A 22,766-nucleotide genomic window follows, 5' to 3' on the forward strand; every position below is an offset into this window, starting at 1 on the left:
AATCTGTTCAGAGGTGTGACATTAGGACACAGTTCTTTTTGTTGCGCAGTGCTGTGTTTGAATCGTGATTTCATTTTTGTCTTGAAAGATATTTCATCTGGACAAGCGGCCAAATGTCAGGCACTTTTATATTGCAGATTGCAGGCATCTGGCTGTCTTGTTGGGTAAGATTTATGCTTATACCTGCTTCTCCATTTTCTAATTATGGACTGCAGGAAGAAATGTAGCCCCCTGAAGGCTACCCTTACCTCACTGCATCGTGTGCTGGTGTCTCATCAGAAGGGCAATGAGTGCAGAGGGGAGCACTGGCAGAAGAGGACTCAGTGGCTTTCTTCCTCCTCTGCCCACCATCCCCTAAACATCACTAGCAACCTTATCTTCTGCTTTCCATGTGCCCGATGTTGCATCTTCTCCTCTGCCACTATAATTCTCCTCACGTGGGAAGAAAACCAAATCCCCTGATGCATGGGCTGTGCCCCTTGGCTGCTCCCTCTATGCCAGTGATGGTGGGGGGCGGAAAATATTGGGTGCTCACTCCCTTCACCTCTGCTCCTGTCGAGGTAGTGGAGGAACTGTAAGGCAGCAGCTGGGCTCGTTTCTGCCAAGCCCCTGCTACAGCCCTGCTGCTTCCAGTGCCGTTTCAGACACTGGTCTTCTCCAAGCAGGGAAAGCAATCAAACTGCCTGGGCTCTGCTTCCTGCTCAGGCAAGGAGGAAAGGCTCCTCTCTAGTGATTCTGCAGCAGCTCCCCAGCGAGCGGCCTGTGACCTGCCACAAAATGGTGCCTGTGTGTTCCAGAGATGTGAGCCCTGGCTCTAACAGGGTGACAGATAGCTGCAAGAACAGCTGTAGGAATCAACACCCCCAAGCGGGACCTCTGCGCTACACGTGGAGTTAGGGGCACATCGTGGGAGCCTGCTGGTAATGAAAGGGAAGCTGATCATCTTCTTTACACATTACCTTCTTATTCCAAGCTGTCCGCCACAACAGCAGTCTGAGCAGAGATAAATACAAAATAAAAAAAGGAAAACTGTCTGGACTTTCCAGTAATTTTAAATAAAACATGTAACAGATGCGGTGCCAGAGAGCTGGGGTTTGTTGACATCAGTCCCCGGTATATGGGGCAGTTTGTATGGGACAGTCTAAACTTCCTGACGTCCTTTTGCCACATTCTTGAGCTTGAGAGTAAAACCCTCCTTCTGAGTGACAGATGTAGGCAAGTCAGTCTGATTTCCTCTGCATCTGGCAGATAGAATATCCAGATGTGACAAGAAACAGTCATGCAAATTACTCATCCTTTTTGCAGTTTGGTTAATTCTTGGCCTCTCTCTGACAAGTTGTATGTTTGCTTTTTCTTCCCTGCACCTGCCCAAATACTATCATAGAGGTTCATTCTGGCCCTGCCATAACAAAGCATAATTCTGTTAAGCCAGTGCCCACTACAGAGACATTTAGGGACATTACCTGCTAGTGTTAGCCTCCCTTCATGGAGGAGAAGTCTGCTCGCTGAAGACAAAAGGTTTTCACTGCTGTTTTCTCTCAAGTTTTGTTTCAAGCACTTGACCACAAAAAGAGAAAGTGAGATAGAGAAAATGAGGAATCTTGCATATCTGATTATGAACCGGGAGGCACCCAGCAGTTGAGCAGAGATGACATGTACTGTTATATCAGACTAAACTCACCGCACAGCTAATAACTGATCGTGTTTCTTCAGCAGTGCTTCTTTTTAAATGTTTAAGGTTTTGAAATGTTAAGCTGGATTTTTCTTTTCTGGAGTGAGTTTAATGTGTTTTGCAGCTCTGCACACGAATAGATGTAATCCTTGAGGCGAGGCTCACTTGATGACGCTACCATAATGCTGGTTAAAGTCTGTCTGTCTGTCTGGGTAAGGGAGCAACCACAGCAGAAAGGTGCATCTGTTCCCAGGGACACTGTAATTTTTTGTAATGGTATTCAAGTAGGAATTTCTTTGGGTCAGCTTGAGGAGTGGAAGAGGAAAATAATTTCTGTTTGCTGTGTTGCTTATAAAAATGTATTAATAGTTATATTTATCCTATTTCATTCTGCCCTCTAAAAGTAAACCCTGGCAGGTCCTCCTGGTCGTACTCTCTCTGATGCTAGCAGAGAGCAACCCATGCTGCCATCCAGGGGACTGTGCGCAGCCTGCACCTTCAGCTTCAGCATTTGCAGTGCTCAGGCTGCTCCTGCTAGAGCAGAGACACCCACAACAGCTAGAGTATAGACATCCAGAAGTCTTTAGGTAACACTGTAAAGATAGGAAACTATGCCTTCCTTCCACAAGAAAAAATGCCCTTAAATTGCTTACCTCTGGGACAAAGAATCTCTTGTCACGATCCCAGATTTGAGGCCAAATTATGACCTCATGCAGCTGCCGGAACTTCTGAAAGTTGTCCAGCCACTTGACTTTGCCTTCCAGATCCCCTGAAATATGTAAAGCATCAGTTACTGCCAGTACTGGCAAAAATAGGCCTGTTTCTAGAAGATGTTGAATACTGATTTTCTTCAGTGGAAGCCAAAGATCCTCATGTATGAAACCCTGGATGAAGTCCTTGCCTCACTGAAGACAATGACTAAACTCTTCGTCGGTCAGCAGAGTTTCCCAGAAGAGCCACACCATACAGTGAGAAAAAACACTTTATTTTTCTGAGACCTGTTCTGTGCTGGGTCTGTTTGTTGTGTGGCTGTAAGGCCAGGCTCCTCACAAAATCTGTCAATAAGAGAAAGGATTCAAGTCTCTCTTGTAGGTGGTAATTCTGTCATTGGAGTATTTATCCAGGAAGCAGGAGCTCTGTGTTTATCTATGTCTGGAAGACATGTGCTTTGTCTCATCTCCCGAAGAGGTGTTTAAACCTTCAGCCTCCAGGATGGGGAGAAGAACAGCAGCATTCAGTCCTTCACAGGGTCACTGCTCCATGAGCTGTCATTGTTTTTTGGACTGGACCCTGATTTGCAAGGAGGACCAGAGCTTTAATCCGTGCTCCAATGTCACACTTAAATCTGGTGGGTACTGGGGAAACACCTGGAAAGAGCCCCTGCCCTTTTTCCTCCACAAAACTCAGCAAGAGCAGGAAAAAGGGTCCTTCTCTCGCCCAAAGGTCAGCACTTGGAGGTCATGCTGAGGAGCTGAGAGGTCCAGACTGGGCAACAGTGGCCCCTTGCTGTGCACCTCCCTGTCCCTTGGGGCGTGCAGCACCCTGCTCTGCAGGTGGGGATGCGGTGCTGCCAGGCGCCTCTTCCTGCCAAGATTGGCAGGATGGGCATTTTCCCAAATGCTTGTCTTGTCTTTGATTTGCGTGGGCTGCGATATGACTTTAGAGAATAAACCTGTCTCCTGATAGGAGACCATAAGGCACTTACAGCTGTGTTTATGGCTTCCTGAACAAGACTGAATTAATAATTTAATTACTTAAAACAGAATCCAGGAAAGAAAAATCTGCCTGGACCAATCCCTCCTTTTTCTACAATAAGTAGGAAAAATCTGCAGCTGCGATAGCTCTTCTGCTACTTTACGTGGTAGGACCCTGTCATTTAGCAAAAGGTCACTGGCATAATATCCCCCTTGTGAGTGGTATTTCATCCTATTAAGGGTTAGTCCCAACAAATCCTCCCTAGACATAAATCCAAGTCAAAGAATTCTTTGTTTGAGATTTTTCTTTATTTGTTCCAATTTGTGATCTGCTTTTAATTGTTTCCATGTCACTGCAGATGATTCTGAGCAAATACAAGTGACTCACTGATTTGGGAGTCCTGTGACCTTGCTCAGAGAGCACAGGGGCGGCACCAATCATTTCCTACAGAATGAGGAAGGACTCAGGATTGTAGAAAGGCATGCGTGTCCTCATTGCATTACTGCAGGGAGACCGGACCCGTTTACACTCAAAGCACATGCACACAAAGACACACAGCTTGCTAATTGTTAATTGCATACTTGACTTTTAACCTTAGCTACTTACGTATGGACTTTTCCACCTTCTCTTTAACTGACCAGATAGAGCCTTTCTCCGTTTCATCAGTGCTCCTCTTCCAGATATTGTTTAGGAGGAGGGGATAGCGGGTCAGTCGATGCAAAGGAGCAACCAGCAGCTCCGGCAGGTGCAGTCTCTTGCACTGTTCGTTTTGTTCACACCACTGCTGAAGACAAAGAACACTGCTCTTAGGCCTCCTTTTGCTCTCTGGCAGGTAGGTAGCAAACAGCTTTATGCATCATCAGCTGTAATGAGACAAGGGCTAATTAAAGACCAACTTCTTTCACAGTGAGAGCAAGGGCAGTGTAAAGGCTCCGCCTCTTTACAGGGGGAAACACGCTGCACCTTCCCATTTCAGATGCTGTGGCCACGCTGGTGGATGAAGCTGTGTTCTTATTTGTTTGCCATTTTAATTTCATCAGGAAAACCTCAGTCTCACTTGAGGGCCAATTTTTACGTTCAACTGCTACTTTCCACTGATGACCTTTCTCCTAGGCATGAGCGTCTGAAACCCTTGTCAGAGGGAGCGATGTCCCTGGAAGCTGCAGCGTTTGAGGCTTTTATGAAAAGAAAAGCCCTCTTCTTTAGGTTTCTCTTGCTAAGCTTGTAACGTTGAAGATCAGTCTTAAGCTTTTACACTGGTCTGCTTATGATAAGTCAGAAATAGCAGAGCCTCCTCCCCACGAACCCTGCAGCTACCCTGGATGCAGTTAGTGCTTTCAGGCAGACACAATGTCAGCAGAGACAGAGCCTGTGCTATTGTTTTAACTTTACAAAGACTTGCCTGATAGATCTTTTCAGCCTTACATGAGGGAAGTAAACATTCATCTACTGGTAGTGGTTTGATACCAAGTTCTACATTTGTTTTATCTGTAGTCAAGCCAAACCATAGAGCTAAATCACTGCCATTGCAGAGTGGTTGCTTGCTGTGCTGTCCAGGATGCTGCTTCGTATGAGGGGATGTGGATTAGCGAATACCCTTGAGCCCGGTCATCTTCTAGAGCACGTAATACCCTATACACTGTGATCCCATTCAACATTTAAAACAATCTGATACGCTGAACATGTATCAAAAGAAAATACATTAGAGCTGTATTACAATGTGGCTTTTTTTTTTCTTGTATCCCTTTCACTTTTTTTCTTGCATCCGTTTCACTTTGTTAAAGTGTAGGTCACTGTGTCAATGGATTATGTGCAAAACATCACATGCTCGATGCTGGCAGTATGTATTCTCTGCCTGCAGAAATGCAGCCAGATTTTCCCTTCTAGCTTTCCACTCTTGCCTGTTTTAAATTACAAATATGGACTTTCACATGCACAGCAGAACATACACTCTGAAGGACTTCATATGCGTGATTATTCCCTGCAGTTTAATTATCTGTGTAAAATGCTACTTAAACAGTTTTGCTTCCAGTGAACTTTTCTAGCCTGCTGTTAAAACCCTTTCATAAGGCAGAAAGCCTAAAGATAACAACAACAACAACTACAACAAAACCATCACTTTACTTTCAGGTAGATGCCAAAATCTTCTCTCTGTCTCAGGTTTTCCAAGTAGAAGACAGCGGATGTATAATTGAGGCAATAAATCTGGTGCGTCTGGCAGAGCTCACCCTGGAAAAACTGCAAAAGAGGCTTGGAATCTTGTCAAGAAAGAAAAACGTCATGACAAAGGCAGGAACAACCCTTTTGGTTTTGTAACATGGTTTTACCTTAGATTTCCTTGTACCTAGGGAAAGGGTCTGTGCCCGCCTCTCACTTAGCAGACACAGGCCAAAATGCATATCCCATTGAGATCTTAATTAATCACTTAAATACATCTGTGGATCTGGTCCATGAAGTAAAGGAAGGATTCACACGATGATTGGAAGGAAGCAGGGTACTTCTGGAGACAGGACCAGGGTCTGGCCTCAGGGAAACCTCTCCCACAGGGTGAGAAGCTTGGCTCTGTTGATGGCAATGTCTCCACAAGGTCTGGGCTGTGGTTCCCCAGGAAAGGAAAATCTTTCCATGCTCTGTTCCACGTACAGGGCAGCTTTCCTTGACCACCTCAGACATGTCAATGAATAAAAATAAAAATGTCCTACTGACAGGAGGTACTTGAGGCTAAGACCAAACTGCCTGTGACAGATGGCATGTCCTTGACTGACTTGACTGCTTTAAGGCAACCTACATGCTATGACAAATGGTCCATTGCAAGGATCTGCTGAGATTAAACAAGAATGCTTCTGATTATGTTACCTTTCTGAGTATGGAGATGAAATCCGTAGGCGACCCTGACTCGCTGACATGTTCCTTCACAATTTCAAAAAAACTTTCCACAAAACTGAGACTTATCTAAGCAACGGGGAAAAAAGAGAAATTAGTATGACTGATCTGCCTAAGTTTAAGACAACTTTATTTCTCATTCCTGGTCTCTTCAAAGGCTTCAGACCTCATGAGGCACCTATGCTTGTCTCCCTGATGTTGCCAGAATTAGCATCAGAATTACACCCAGAGCTTTTTAATCAGTCTGAAGATAAAGTAAATCTATACAAATACCCAGTTATGTCATGATAATAGCATATGACAAAAGCTTTGAAACAGGATTGTGGTTATTTCAGTAGCAGCTGTATTTGATAGGAGTCAACATCGTAAATTACAATGGATGAATGGTATCTACTGGAAAACATTGTGTGTGACAGAGCTGTGACAACTGAAGGAGACCACATTCTTTTGAAGAGGATGCCATCTTTCATACTTTGAATTTGTTTCATGCTCTGGGAGGTGTGGGAAATTTCTATAAAATGATATAAAATGAAACCCCCATATTCCATGTAAGTTAAATTCAAATGTTCTGTGTGCCCACACTGTCAGTCAGAAGTGGGTGAAAGCCTGCTACTAAACCCCTGCTTGCCTCCCAGACTGTTTGCACTCATGTTCATGACCAGACTGAGCTTTAGGCCAAAGTTTTGGTCAGTCTCAAAGACAGAGCTGTATACGTTCAGCACATTGGCAGGAACCCAAACTCTACACTGCCCATGGTTAGAGCATACAGCAGCCTCGGATGTACAAGGGGCTTCAGATGTGTTTGAAGGATTTCCCAGGTGTTTATCAACCTTGTCATCTTCTTCAGGCATAGTTCTGAAAAATTTTCTTATGTTACCTTGTTGCATTACCTGGTATTTCCCTGTGACAGGAAGGTAACAACACCCTTTGTGATACTGTTATGAGTTGTTGTTTTAGCTAGATGCATTGCTTTGTTTAGTGTACTTATGGGGGCAAGGTTGCTTATAGGACAAGGGTTCTTCTTTCATTTTAACAAGGGTTCATTTTGCACCTTTTACAGCATGCATTTTTTTCATGGATTCAGCCTGCTCTCAAGAAGAAATGCATGCTGTAAAGTGCATGAAAAAGGCATAAAAGGCATTGAGAGAAGCTACTTTTTCCTACATTAGACCACTCTTTTACGTATAACTATGCACAATAAATGATCCTTTCTCATCCTCATTAATATGGGCAACAAAATGAAAAAACAAAACGGAAAATGTATTGAAGATAATTCTCCCAAGTCATGATCAAGCTCCAGCCAAGCTCAAAGCATTTGTGTTCCCAGAATGGCACGCCTTTAAGTAAGAATGAAATAGATCAGAAACTACACATCAGCTGAACTCTAGTAGATGGCTGCTTGTACGATTTTTGTCCACGACAAGCACAAGGTGAAACACATCAGCTAAAATCTCTTTCATTCTACTTCTGAATATGTTCAGCTGGTGAGTGGGCAGCTACTGAGCAAAGGTGACTTACTCATGTATTTGATCTCTAGTTAATTGTCCCTGCTCTGAAGAGCTTTCCTGCTCTTTTTGTTTTGCCTAAAAAGTGAGATGTTAGTGGTTAAGGCAAGGGTGTAACAGTAAGGGAAAGAACTTGAAATAGCCAATTTGTTTAAGACATGTGATATGATTATGAACAGACATTAAGCTTTTGCAGCTGAAGAGCCCCTTCCAAAAATCACTTTGCTGCTATGGTTGAGGTGTTTGTTGGGTTTATTTTTGTCCCATAAAAGAGCTCTAAAGACAAGAAAAACTTCCACACTGCTAATAAAGCTCTGTAAAAGCAATTCTGGACTTATCGGCTGCTTTAACTTTCAGGAGCTGAAAATGATCTCCAAGCATCTGGCCACATGTGGCAAAGACTGAGAGCACATCACAGCCAAGCCTTGTCTTCCCCTTCCTTCCTCCTGGAAGCTGGAGGGTGAGTAGTACGTGGATGCAGAGCATCAGCTCGGTGTTGGGGATAGCCACGCCAGGGGAAACCCTGGCTGGAGAGGGATGGTCATCATTTTCTATTTCCTTGCTCTACAAGAGTGGCTTAGTAGATAACAAGATCTTTGTGCCCACATGTTTGAGAAAGGAAACTTTTTATTGGAGTTATTTTATCATTCTTAGTTTTGTAGTAAGAACTGTGTAGTTGATGTTTACTTTCACAAATCCTTTTAAAAGGACTTTACTTTTGAGAACTTGTCTCAAACTCCTGTTTACTTCAGAAACAACTGTTGAATGAACTCTCCTCTATGCCTGTTTATCTTTTGCTGGAGGCATGTGGGAATTTGTACTAATGACCCCCATAGAAATACCAAACAGAAATGATGGAAAGACTAATTATTTGAACTCATTTCCTATCACGGGCATTGAATCTGAATAAAGACCTTACTGATGGATCCTCATCTCCTTTTATTGGACTGATTGGTTTCTAACCTCAGTAAGATTCCCCACTTTTTTTTTTTTTTTTCACTCACCTTGTTTAACTCCTCCAAGTTTGCAAATAGTTTCCATAAATCCACATCCAAGAGAAATTCTTTACTCTGGAGGTATTTTAGAGCGTTCATAAATATCTTTAAAAACAAAACAAATGCATGTTATTTAGCAGTTTTGCCCATTATATATATGTAATTTTATATATGTGTATATATATATAATTATTTTAATGAAAAGAACATGTAACTCTTTTGAAAAGATCTTTTGATTTTGGAGAGAGCAGAAGATGATGCTGTGAGAAAATTTTTCTGCCATGCCTGAAGGCTAAACAGGGCTTTGTGTAAGGAGCAGGGTATGAGTGTTGGCTCTGAGGTCTTCTGCAGCTACCACATAAGTAGCAACGTCCCTGCCATGTTCTCTGTCTGACAGGGGCTGCTGATCTCCCTGCAGGTCTGTGTGAAGAAATTAATAGCATCAGAGTTGTAGTGTGTAGGAATTAATAGCATCAGAATTGTAGAATTACAGAGTTCTGTGACTTTTCTAAATGCTTTCCTTCTTAACCCATGCTACACAAGTTGGAGTTGCTATGGAAAAGAAAAAAAATGTTGGAATAGCATAAGCAAAGGACTTGTGAAGGCTTTCATCTCTTTGGATTGTTCTATTAATCTGTGTTGAGTGAAAACTGCATTTGTATTTATTGGCTGCTAAGATGTTATATTACCTAAGCTCTGACAGTGATCTTGGAGCTGTGCTGAATCTGGCCTGAAGCTGAAAAAGGCTTAAGAAATTTAGATTATTAAGTGGAATTTTTAGTATGCGTGTGAAAAACATTAACGTAAGAAAACCCATCACCTATGTGCTAAGACTGAAGAACTAGCGAGAGTGTTTGCTTAGCCTTGCATAATTCTTTAGCTGCCACAAACGGTTGACCTGAGAACTTAAAGGGGACTTATGGCGATAAAGTTCCCTATGGGTAGTCATTGAAATCGGTGAAATACTTGAATGCTGGGAAATACTTAGAATAGCAAGTATCTGTAAACTGGACACCTAAATTCAGTGTATTTCTTTGGCAGCAGAGTTTGGGAAGCTGGTGTGGACTGAACACAGGTCATGTGGGGCTGGCTAAGGTTTGTCTTTGAGGTGCTGTATAAGACTCAGAAGGGGGGCTGCATGTCTCCTGTTATTCTCATCCTTCCCAGGATTCACCTTTTTTACCTTCTCAGATCGCTAACCAAAAAGTCTATAAGTAAGGACACTTCCATCCTACCTTGGACCTGTTGTTCCCTTTCTCCCTTTCCCATCCCTTTCTGTGCTGCTCCACCAAGGAGGAATTCAACCCACTCCCTATTTATCCCCTTTACTTTGTAGTACTTATTGTACTGTCTAGATTGCTTACTCAGCAACAGATAAGATTAGTGAAACATTTTCTCTGTTTTTCCTTGAACTAATAATAAAACTGAGATTTTTTTTTTTTTGGGGGGGGTGGAAAGTGAAGGAGGGGTTGGGAAGCAAGAGCCTATCATTCCCCTGTAGATGCCAAATGAGAGGTTACAGATGGCTTTATGTCTGCTGTGCTGCAACAGGGCAAATAATGTTTCATCATTCTTGAGAAATGAAATCTTAAGTTACCATCTTGAGAACCAGCAAATGATCCAGAAAGTAAGTGCATTCACTTGTGAAAAGTTCCCACACCGCTTCTTCTTTTTTCACTTCCAACCGGCTGTTGACATCTTTCTGCTCAGTCTGTTGAGCCTTTATAAACTCGTGCCAAGATTTACTCTATTGATTAAGGAAGAAGAAAAAATGATTGACTGTCACATCAACTCCTTCAGACTGTATGAAAAGAATCTATGATCTATTTACCCATGTACATAGTCTGGCTGACAGTATTAGCAATTCTTCTGCTGAAAGCTTGAAGTTTTCATTAAAAATATTAAAAAACCTGACATTTTCCTCCAAAATGTTCATAACATAAACACACCGAATTTGAAAGTAGCACAGAATGATAACTTATGTTTGTAGGATGCTGTACCAAAAAATAGTGGGCAGCTTGCAAAGGCTAATGAATGTAATATGTTGTACTGGTGCTGCTGGAAAGCAGAGATGGAAGATAGCCTCCTGTTTTTCAGATAGTAAAATCAAGGTACCAAAGGACTTTCAAAATGCATTTCATATCCAGATTAACGTAATAAAATATGGTAACTTGAAAGTAAGACAAAAGTTTTATCTCCATCTTTTAGAGCTTAACAGATAGCTTTCATGGTACAGTATACTGAGTATTTTGATACCTTGAAACAGCAGAAATCATATGTGCCGCAATCTATGATCTTAAGAGTTGAAAGACAGTTTTCCAGATCTTGCTTCTGTTTGTCTTTACCCTGTTTAACAACAACAAAAAACCACCCCTGATTCATACAGTGTTTTGAAGACCAATAAGGAGTTTACGCAGCTCAATAACCTTGCTTTGATCTGTAAGGAGCTTGCCCTTAACCACGTGATTTTCTTATATTTCCATGCTCTCCTACTCAGAGATGAGACAGCAATGGCAGGTTTATTTGTACTTATGGGTGGTGTGTGTAAGTGGCTTTGAGGTGTGGGTGTGTAAGATCTTATTTATGTAACACAACGGTCTTTGGCAGGGCAGATCATTGGTATGGCAACAGACAATGGGCTACCACCACAATATGAAACAAAATATTTTTTTTCCTCCAGCACAGCCAGAATTATGGGACAGCAAACTCATATCTGAAATCTTCTTCCTGCCATCTTAGGTATATAAGTCTCGGGAGATTATTTATTTATTTATTTTAATTTGAGTTTTGCATTAAAAATAACTTCTTTGGTCAGCTGCATAGCAGTGTCTGTAAAATGAGCTTTTAGAAAACTTAAAGAACAACTGGATTCTGTCCATGTAAGGGATCATGAAGGAAAAACAACTGCTTTTGGTTTGGCTTTATTTTTCAGGCCAGCAGTGCCATGTAAAATGTTTAAGCAACGTTTAAGAATCCAAATTTAGTTCTGTGAACTTAGATTTATAAGGAATATCACTAAGTTTTATCTGCTCTCTGGAACTATGTATTCATACTTTATGGATTTCTATTGTCTGAATTTTAGGCACTGAGCTTAAACCAACTTTGAAATATGTATTTAGCTACATAATATTTGAAATTCACAATTTAAGCTGAACTCTTAGTTCTGCAAGATATCTTGAAAAGCGATGCACCACGCTTAACCAATGCACTGAAAATGCATTTATATATATTAAATTTTATGCTGTGTAATAATATCAGAAATCACTTGACTAAATATTAACTGTATTTTATTGCAAATTTCAAATATTTCAAAGTCAAAACTGTGGTTTAGGCTGTGCTCCTTGAAATTCTATATAAATGCCGTCAAACGAAGTCGGAACTCATATGTGCTAATCCAAGTATTTGGTTTACTTGCATAAAATTTTCTTTGACAGTAGAGATTTAGAAAATAAAATATAAAAAAAACTGGGTAGGGAAGATTCATGATTACATCTTCAGGGCTAGAAAGTTATCAAGACACTTGCAAATGATTTTGAAAAGAAATTTAGATACCATTGCAAATGAAAATTTTCATAACAGAAGACAAGGGAATGTGTTAGAAAAGGAAATTAACTGAAGGGTGTTGGTGTGTGCTTTCATTGGAGAGCATCAGGGCACCCATGAGGACAGGAAAGGCATAAGAATGCATCTAAAAAGCCAGCTGGAAAGGTGAAGCTTAAATACCTTCCATATCAGCCAAGTAAAGTTTGGGCTGGCATGCAGAAAATGCATGACACAATGAGTCTGAAGCAAGAATGTGACTGAATTACCAGAATTACCAAGGCTTTTGCCTGGGGCAGCCTCTCAGGGGTGCGGCTCGGGTGGATGAGATGCAGGACAAGATGCAGGACCATGACCCTAGTGACATTACCCATGGCAGAGCCTGCCACAGCCACCATGTGTTCCCTCACCCTGTTGGGGTTGGGGGAAGAGGGTGCTGGCTGTCTTCTCACACGTTACGTGCAGTGTCACTGGGGGCTGTGCTGGAGTCAGCCTACCTTCATTGCAGATGAACGACCAAGCAGGTGCTCGGTCCCAGAGGTAGCTGAGAATGCCATGCTCAGCTCACCTGCTGGCTGCCTTTCTTCAAGGGAAGTACAGTGAAGAAACTCTTTTTACCCAGGTTCAGGTTAGTTGTGTGAGAAAGCAAGGTCAGTGCAAGGGAAAAACATGGTGAAATACTCACAACTCCTCTTTTGGCAAACGGCCACCTTGGCTTTTTGGACTCTAATGGGTAAAACAAATGTATTATCAGTAAAGAAACAAATAGCTAAAAATAAAACTGTTATTTATGTTTTTTCCCCTTAATGAAGACCAATATACCATACTTTACTTGGCTCAAATTTAGTACTTTTTTTTTGTCAGTTCGTGCACCAGACTTAAAAGCCATTAAGGCTGTTGGGATGATGTCTGTCTTTGATGGGATCTTGGCTGATGCTGAACTTTCCTGCTTGCTGCAGATGATCAGTTTGTGACTGATAATTTTTAACATGGGGAAATGCATCATAACGCAGGCCAGTTCTTAAAGATATCCATTGTTTTGAAAGAAGAATTAGCCTACATCTTCTCATTAGTGGTGTCTTGGAATTATGCAGGTACTTATGGTACTTTGTACGAATCTTTTAAATTTGCTATACTGTAAAAGTATCGTTGTCTGTACAGAGTACTCTCTACAGCAGTAGGAATGAATATCTTTGTGGAAAGTAGTGTCCATGGGGTCACAGCTGTAAAGCGCCCATGTATAAGCAGTCCTAAAATCCCCAAGCCTCAGAGCTGTCATGGGGCTAGCACAGTGGTGCAGGCTGTAACTCATGGTCCTCAGAGAGGCCCAGGGAAGGCGGGGAATCCAGATGTAGGAATGCCCTGGTGGGAGGCTAGAGATGGCTATGGTTGTACAGCAAGAAATATGGAAGGATTTTCTAAATTTATGGTACCTACCTTCAGGCCTGTGTGTCACTGGGAATTGCAGTTGGAACCTTCTCCTTTTGAATTTTGAAGGCCTTGGCCATTGTTTCTGGATATGGCTGGATTATTTGCTTTTGTGAAACTGCTGGTTATTTATTTTTATAAATAAATATTTATACAAATAAATAAATAAATAAGTTTATATTCATAAACCTCATTTATTTATTTTTTTTGTGGAAAATTTTGATCTCTGGTCACCAGCATATTCTAGTCTTTGGCAATCACCTGTGCACTATACTGTATTCCACAAGAGAGATTTGTAGAAACTGCTCACAGGTCTACACTTCCGTGTTGGAAGGTCTAATGAACAACATGTAGCAATGAGTTGGGTTTGCTACCTTTGTGATTAGAGCATTAATTGAAAGGGTATCATGGGGCTCTCTCTTTCCTCTGCTCAAACATCAAGGCCCTGGAATGTGTCCAGAGAAGGGCTACGAAGCTGGTGAAAGCCCTGGAACACAAGTCCTGTGAGGAGCAGCTGAGGGAACTCGGGTTGTTTAGTCTGGAGAAGAGGAGGCTCAGGGGAGACCTTATTGCTCTCTGCAACTACCTGAAAGAAAGGTGTGGGGAGCTGGGGGTCAGCCTCTTCTCGCAGATAACCAGTGATAGGGCTAGAGGGAATGGCCTTAAGTTGCGCCAGGGGAGGTTTAGGTTGGAAATGAGGAGACATTTCTTCTCAGAAAGAGCAGCCAGGCATTGGGAGGGGTTGCCCAGGGAGGTGGTGGTGTCACCGTCCCTGGGGGTGTTCAAGGAACGGTTGGACGTGGTGCTTAGGGACATGGTTTAGTGGGTGACACTGGTAGTAGGGGGATGGTCTGACCAGATGATCTTGGAGGTCTTTTCCAACCTTAATGATTCTGTGAGATAAGCATTTGTAACTCGACTGCTTGCAGATGGAAATCCTGACTTGGGCACTGGATTCTCCTGTGGAGGAGGGACGTAATATGTCCCGCCTCCCTCAACTGCCTCTTACATTTTGCATTCAACAATAAAATGCAGAAAAAAAATAAATCAAGAGAAATTTTTATGAGCACTGTAGGCGCTTTGGTTTTGCTTAACAGAATCCCCCATTTTGGCTCTGCTGTCTCGCGTGTCATCACTGCACCGATCCTCCCTCCCTTCCCAGCCCACACGTACACACATGCCTGTCACAGCTTTTTCAGGGCTCAGACGAGCAAACCCCACCCTGTATCTGACCTGCATTTAGCAGCAGGGCTGCGTGGGGCAGGTAGTCCAAGGCACTGTCTGACACCAGGAGGTCTCCAGGGAACACCTCGAGTCCCGGCAGACTCACTACCACAGAGCTGCGCCTGCGCTCGGCTGATCTGCAAGAGGCAACAACACGTGTCATCTCCCTCCTCTCATGGCTGCAGAGGAAATTCCTGAAGTGCTCCTTGCTGATGTGGGAGTAAATGAGCTAAAATCTAAATCACTGTGGCTATGACATAAGGTATTATAGGAAAAATGAGAAGAAAACTTCAGTGATCAACAGCAGATATCCCGTTATCTTTCCAAGTGCACAGTGCTGCTGAGATTAAGGTGTTTGTAGTCACGGCCTGCCTCAGAAGAAGTGTACTCAGAGAATTTAAATATGAGAAATTCCTGTGTTCTTCTAAGATTAAACAAAAAACAAGGTGAGATTTGAGGATATTTTTGGCATTGGAGTTCAAAGGAGTAGTTACATACTATGCTTCTAGCTGACATGTGCCAGTACTTTTGACCTTCGTACAACTCAGGAGATATCAGGAAAAGACAGTAGAGTCTTACAGTTTAGTGTTTGTTGTTGTTGTTTTATTATATTTAACCTTGTAGCTAGTTTGTGTCATTCTCTTTCTAAATCTTTAAAGATTCTTTTTGCTAATTCAGATATGTTGTATTTTGAATATAATGTGAATTAACAGCCCTGCTGATCTGAAGCAAATAACTCTTTCCAACTATTGTTGTTATTAATGGAGGGCATTGTCAGGGATGTAGATCCATCAAGTGAAATGACACAGGCATTTTGTATCCAATGGTGTGTTTGTGCCAGAGGCTGCTTGCATTCAAATACAGAAATTATTGGTGCATATTAAATACTTTCTTGAATTTTTCTAATAATTCACACCCATACCTAATTGATGGTGTTAGCATATGGTTGCTGAATGACTGGTGCCTGCAGCTGCTATTCAGCTGTCTACCATTGCCTGATGCAAGCAGACTGCATCTGATTTCAAAGGGTCGGTAACAAAGTAGCTGAGGAAGGAGATGTGAAGTCTGTGTGCACATAGAAAAATGTTCTTTTTTTAGTCTCCATTTATTGTATGTAGTAATTTTAGTTAGTTAGGTATCATTCCTTTATATTCTTTGCCTAGGCAGATACCTTACTGGGAATATTTAGCCCTTTTCCAACAGTTGATGTGAAACCTTGCATGCGTGTTGTTTTTTTTTTTTTTTTTCTCCTATCCTTTCCCTCTCCTTTCCTTCTCCTTTCTTTTTCCCCTCTTTTTTTCCCCTCTTCCCCTTAAGTGCACAAATAGCTACTTAACACTTTATCATCTGGCACGTGATTTCTGAGGTAGAGAACTGGTATTTTATTTGCATAGTAGGAAAGGGAGATTATGTTTTTTGTTATCATTTGATGGTGACACTGCTTGCAATTGCCTTAGATAAACCAACTAAATTGTACATTGTAGAGGAAAGGTCTACTCCCAATAACTGACAGCTGCAGGCTGTCAGGAGGGCCAGGTCTGGGACTTTAGCACTTGAAACAATTATATTAGGGCTTGAAAACTAAGAGTTGAGGAGTTCAGAATGTGCAGTGTATGACTTCTCTAAAAGCTTTTCGTTTTCTGATAGTCCTTCTGAATGGGGAACATAACATCTTTTTATTTATCTTGAGGGATTTGCAGTGAAACTCTGAGTTTCCCCATGAAATTAAACATAGCCCATGGTTTGAGAGCTTTTATGGATAGGGTCTGTTTCTTGGTTGTCTGCAAGCCTGCAGCAGTGCAATGGAGACTGCTTCCTGATGAGGTGCTCTGAGTACTACCCAGTGCAATTTTATGTTTTGGAAACAGTTGTATTAAGATACTTCTGAAACCACTTGTGATTCCACTATGTAATCTCTTGGTCAGCTGGATTATTATATAAACTGGATGCTGCAATGTAATACAAGGATAATCCTAAAAGTTGTCACTGCTGTACTGCATAATTTAGGAGATTTATTTCAACTTGGCAAAATTTTATTGTGAATTCAGTGTATTACTGATCTTTAAAGTATCTTGCCTACTTCAATTTCATAATATATTTTGGAGGTTGACCACTTATGTAGATGAATAATGAGAGGCACAGTTTCATTGTAACAGAGTTAAATCTTGTTATTTCCCTAGATAAAAAAGGCCTTCAACTTCAGAGACACATAAGTCTAAACAAGCTCTTAATGTAGGAATGCAAGCCTGTGGTGTGTGGGAGCATGCTAAGGTCACTTGGATGTGTATCTACAATATACCCTTGCATTCTGACATGTCTGGTGTGATTAATGACTTACATGCCTAAATTATGTACTCATCCTTCATGGGTTAAGGTACAGATACAGGTATCTGTGATCATCTGGCCTGATGCCTGTAGATATATTAGGTATATTAAATGCTTTTGTTGATTTTTACTGGAGAAATGAAACTACTAAAGTGCTGCGTGATGCAATTTATCAGTGTTAGGGTCAGTATGCAATGTTTTACCATCTTTTCTTGCCTGCTGACCCTGTAGCTTTGCCTTTTTTCATTCGCTTGTGTTTGATTTTCTTACTAAGGGCAGGGTGCTGAAGTGCTTGAGTGGAAGGAATGCTTGTACTTTAGGGATGAATTTGATCACAAGAGGAGATATCATCTGTGCAATAATTCCTCCTTTAAATCTACTTGTTTTGTGAAACAAGATAATGTCATGTGTTCATGTTACAAAGATGGAAAATTATTAAAGATGCTGAAGCAGCTCATGGTCTGGAAAAATAAACACCCTGGGTATAGTTGTTTCTAGGGCATGGAGAGTTTCAGATGACTGCTTTTTAGAGTGTGTGTCCCGATATGTTCATAATCTTAGCCTAAAAAGACCTTTAAATGTCCCAGAGAACAGACATCTATATAAATGCCCATACTTAAATCACATGCCTGTGATTTAAATGAATACCACATAGAAGCATTTTTGGGTGGCCACGGTACTGAAGCAGTTGTCAGTTGATGACACTATTACCCAAATGGCTCAGGAGGGGTATTTGGACTCCCTGCTTTAAAGAGTTTGCAAGACACCTTATGCGTATATGAGACACTGAAAGAGGAAGAGGAGTACTTCAAGATGGCTGAGCCCAGCCGTCTCAACTCACTGAAAATGAGCTGCCTTAGCAGGTACTGAAAAGACTCTTCTCTAGCAGTATGTCTGTAGGAAATCGATCCAGTTTTGCACCCAGTCCCTGATATACTGATCAGGGTAAAGAGAAAATGAGCTCAGAGTAAATTTAAGACTTTTAAAATCAACATTTCCTTCCACTTTAGTTTCTCACCCTGTCTCCACCACATACACCTCTCTCTCTGCTGCACCTCTGGTTCTTCTCTTTGTTTGTTTTGGCTGATTGTTTTTAATCAACATCAGTTCAGCATGTTGCCATGTTAACAGAAATGTACTGCCATTACTGAGAGCTGTGTGAGGGAAGGCTGCTTAAAATGAGTGCTGCTGCTTAAAGAAAGGCTTTTGAAAGTACAACCTGAGGGTGGGGAGATGTTCATTAAAACTGAGAGACAGCAGCATGTTTTTACCCTGGATAACATATGAGGCAGTGTTGGAGGAGGGTTGCCAGCTGTCCCAAAGTTCTTCTAGACAGAGGGAATAATCTGACACTTCAGCAGTTTTCTCTGGCTATGATAATAAGGGATTAGCTGTTAAGAAGTTAGACTAATGGTTTGGGTAAGGGAGGAGCTGCATACAGTCCTTGCCCAGACCACGGATCAAATTCAACTTGACAAAAAAGTTAAAAGCAGAAATGGGGATTATTGTTTTACATTTCTGCACATTCAAACATTGGTCAGAACAAGAAATAAAAGTTGTAGTCCATCATCTAAACCTTTTTTTTTTTTTTTTCCCCTCTTTCTTTCCTGCTGGTATACAAGGAATAAAGCTTGCAATGTTCCCTGTGTGATTTCTTGATTTTTTTCTTTGAATGTCTGGATGGAAGCCCGGAGGCAATATCCTAGCTGACATGCTGGTATACATTGGATTCCCTCTGAAGCTGCCAGGCAAATGGCATCAAGAGAAGGTGTGTGCACTAAATGTTTCATATTTTCCTGTTTTTAGCCATTTGAAAGTGGTATTCTTCAAATTTTCACCTGATTTGCTACTAGTCACGCAAATCTTCACCCTATCAGTGAGCCATGTTAATGCTTTATAGTTCTGCATGGGATCAGAGCAGGCTGTTCCCATAATAGTTGCAGATAAACTTTTTTTTAACAAGTAGACACAAAAATCTCTCACCCCTCCCTGCCACCCATCTCCTTCTCCCCTTTTCTACTGTAAATTCAAAAGGTTAAAGAGTGGATTGGAAATTGCAACAATCCAGAAAATCTAGGAAGCCTCTTCTACAGTGAACGTGTTATTTCAGGTGCATGCACATATTTGTTAAGCGTTGTCTAGGGAACTGTGTTGCATGTTGATTCATGGACTGTTCCAGCCTTCTCCACCCCCCAGTCCCAAACATAAACATACTTGATACATAAACCTGTTGGCAAACTGCTAGTAATAAAAGAGCTCGTACCTCAAAAATGTGTAAATATGGGGAAGAAGAGGAGATACAGCTCAAATAATGATATATGCTGCCTTAAGAAGTGAAACACAAGAGAGAGGTAGAGTCACAAAACCAATGTACTGCTGTTCGTTGTGAGGCTCCTTCTGTCTTCTCCAAGCCTTGCTCATCAATGCTTTTAACGTACCTAACTCACCTGCATGCCCCCCCTAAAATCTGAGAGGGAATCATGCAATAAAGTGAACACTGCACCATCAGTGGAAGAGGTGTTTTGTAGGATTAACAATCAGCAGCAGTCCTAGATCTGCTTTGCTTACATCTGAGAACAATATTCAGCTGTTGTGCTAGCTTCTTTGCTCCTTTTTCCCTCCCACAAAGTTTTGAAGAATGCCACTCAAGATTATGAGATGTTTCACATTCTTCAGGCAGAAATTTGACCCTACTAATCCAAACAGCCAGACCTTTTGGCAGTTAGTTCCTAGTGCAGAGCTCTCTGACAATCCAGCTGAAATACTGCGTGAAATATAGCTAAATATGTCAGGGAGAGGGCCACCTTCAAAAGAAAATCTCATTAAAAAGTTTAGTATAACAAGCTGGTGACAGGCACATCACAAAGTAAATCTACAAATTAAAACAGAATTCCACATACATGCCTCATTGTTCAGATTGTCTTAGTGAAGTTGATTCATTAAAATATACAGAAGTGAAGCTTAGAATGAGGTAAAACAAATATATGCATACCTTTGTAGAGGCAGTCCACTCTTCTGAAAAAAAAAGTAAGATATCCTTGTTACTTGGTCAGAAAGCAAGCAAGTAATCTAATGTTGTGAAAAAAAGAAGTACTGATTCATTAAGAAAAATATACCACATACACCGAGACACTGGCTAATTATTTCCATTATGGTGGAGAAAGGAGCAGAACTCATTTGATATCCAAAATGTTTTCAATATTTGATGGGGAGAAAGTACCTTTGGTTTGTGGAACAACACTGACCAGTTATTAAAGAGACAAGTACCTATTAGACACCATCCACGTTCAGTGAAACCTGTCTGTGCTTTGCATGAGGAAGGAGTCAAGATGTGTCTCAATATAACTTCTTGTGCAGTTGTTGCAAGGTCTTTGACAGTGAATCTGGCAGCAAAGCTGGCTTGTGTAGTGCCTCTTCTTTTCTCCTCAGGGTCTGTTATGGGGTAAAGCTGAACAGAAAAAGCTGACAAGGAAAGGAGGAGGGCTAGCTCCTCTTTTGCTTCTTTTTGTTTACTGACTCTGGTACTCACTACACCAGAGTTTCTTTTTTTCAGAAAAGATTGCACATTTGGCTGCATACAAATGGAGGGGGGCAATGAATGGCAGAACTAGGTAAGAGGATGCAAAGAAAGGGAATGGGACCTTTCTTAAACCTTAAGGTTTGCTTCAGTAGTAGAAAACCTCAAATTAGGCTCAACTGTATTGAGTGACTTAATTCTCGGTTGTGCTAGGGTAAATAATGCTATTTAGTAAAACAGAATACAGAGCTGCCCGGGCTTATGGAGAACCCTGCTGAAGGACTCTGGAAAGAATATAACCTTCTGAAACTCAAGCCTGTCCTGGATAAGTTGCTTAGTTTTGTTCTTTCCTAGCCCCACAAGCAGTTATACTGGCCCATCAGGGTGAATGGACAGAGGTAGGAAGGAGTGGCCGTGCCACTAGCAGTAGACTAGGCCAACGTGGTCACTAATGGCTGGAACCGTGCTCTCTTTTTGATTTGGAAAGAAAAATCTCCCTTACTGATGAGTGTAGAAGTTGGTCTGTTATAGTAATGGAATATGGGCTGGGTGGCAGTTCAGGTTAAGAATTAGGCCATAGTGGCTCAACACTGAATATGCAAGACGGCAAAGGAGGTCGCATCATCCCATTCCTCTTACCTGGATAGCCTCCTGTGGCATATGGCTGGGGCGGGGAAGTCTCCTAGGCAGCGTAACAGAGTTGACTTGCCAAGAGTTTTGGAGCATCTCATTGGGACTGCCATCACTGAGAGGATCTTTTTGGCTTGACAACTTTAATCTGGGGCTGGCAGACTCTGGATCTACTACGGTTGTTTCAGACTTTGCTTTGGAAGACAATAATTTTGCATGGACACAAGAAGGCAAAGACAGTGGGGAAGATTTAATGCACCGGGGTGGACTTTTACAAATGTGGTGGAGAGAGCTGGTGTATTCCTTTTGATTCCCTAGCTGAGCTGTGTTAGAGGAGTCCTGAAATGTTGATGCTTGTGAGGCAGAGGCCATCCGTAGACGCCTTAAAGTTGGAGAAGTGGAAATTCTGGCCAGAGCATGCCGGTCAAACTGGAAAGGTGTATGATGGCTCCCAGTGCACTCCTCTGTGGGAAGCTTCAGGAGAAGTGAAGACTCAGTATACCCACCTCTTCGAGTGTAGTCACCTGTAGGCATAGTGGTGTCCATACAAGCTGATACTGGTTGTGTTTCACAGGGACTGAAGACATCTTCTGGACTGCTGCTACACAAAACAGTATTTTCTTTACGAAGCTCCTTTTCACTTTTTAGAAGTTCCATATTGATGCAGGTTCCTTTAACTAAGTCTGGAGAATAATCGGAACTTTGTTGTTGCATCTTTATTTGTAGCGTGAGGATTTATAGCTGTGTGCACCAAGGAAAAATGATCAGAAAAGGTTTTTAGAAACTTGCTGTATTTTTTTTTTAATGAGAGAATATATAAATTGAACAAGTCTAAACAAAATAACATAGATATGTGGACAAGTACAGAAACTATTGCCTGCAATTTGAGTCCTGCTTAAATGCAGGTTTCAACAGCTTCAGGACTGTATTTCAGTGAACTGTGAGTGTGCAAGCAGTGTCAGCATCAGTCAGCAGAACTAATTAAATTGTAAAGACTAGCTGTGTATTTAGGAACTGTGCTCATCTGGTGCTGCAGCCACCTAATTTCCTGTTGCTACTCCCCCTAAATGAGGCTGTAACACTGCTGTACACGGGATAAAAATGAAGTTGCTAACTCTCAGGACTCCTACTGGTTGCTAGACGGTTTACATACAAATACTAATTACTTGCTGAAAGATTAAGCAAATACAATTTATCATTTATGTAAGGTGAGTCCAATTATTCTTTTCTTTTCATCAGGAAAAGTATTTTGTAGTAAACATTATGTATATGTAATCAACTAATGAAGAAAACAATTTATCAAAGAAAATTATCTTTTGATTGATGAGTAAATATGTTCTATGACTCATGAA

At 41.5% G+C, this 22,766-nt stretch overlaps 1 protein-coding gene and 1 long non-coding RNA gene across 6 annotated transcripts in view; one reads left to right on the forward strand and one right to left on the reverse strand.

Annotated features, from left to right (window-relative positions):
* Nucleotides 1-22,766, reverse strand: part of PLEKHG7 (pleckstrin homology and RhoGEF domain containing G7) — a 37,007-nt gene that overhangs the window by 12,452 nt on the left and 1,789 nt on the right. Inside the window, exons 2-13 of one of the 5 annotated variants that reach the window (XM_080575562.1) lie at nt 21,424-22,155; nt 20,260-20,282; nt 14,952-15,079; nt 12,976-13,016; nt 11,007-11,096; nt 10,348-10,497; nt 8,760-8,855; nt 6,224-6,319; nt 5,492-5,605; nt 3,974-4,151; nt 2,326-2,441; nt 1,464-1,557 (exon numbers count right to left, since the gene is read on the reverse strand). In XM_080575562.1, the coding sequence (XP_080431688.1) occupies nt 1,464-1,557; nt 2,326-2,441; nt 3,974-4,151; nt 5,492-5,605; nt 6,224-6,319; nt 8,760-8,855; nt 10,348-10,497; nt 11,007-11,096; nt 12,976-13,016; nt 14,952-15,079; nt 20,260-20,282; nt 21,424-22,128 (1,831 nt within the window). In that variant the 5' untranslated portion in view covers nt 22,129-22,155. The other 4 variants (XM_080575563.1, XM_080575565.1, XM_080575566.1 and 1 more) reach the window with 4 other exon arrangements.
* LOC308187527 overlaps nt 15,107-22,766 on the forward strand; it is a 175,008-nt gene continuing 167,348 nt past the window's right edge. The window contains exon 1 of the long non-coding RNA XR_013944763.1: nt 15,107-15,388. This is a non-coding gene — a long non-coding RNA (uncharacterized lncRNA). The remainder of the gene's footprint in view (nt 15,389-22,766) is intronic.

Source organism: Anser brachyrhynchus, assembly GCF_964034855.1.
Source record: "Anser brachyrhynchus genome assembly, chromosome: 1".
Classification (NCBI taxonomy): Eukaryota; Metazoa; Chordata; class Aves; order Anseriformes; family Anatidae; genus Anser; species Anser brachyrhynchus.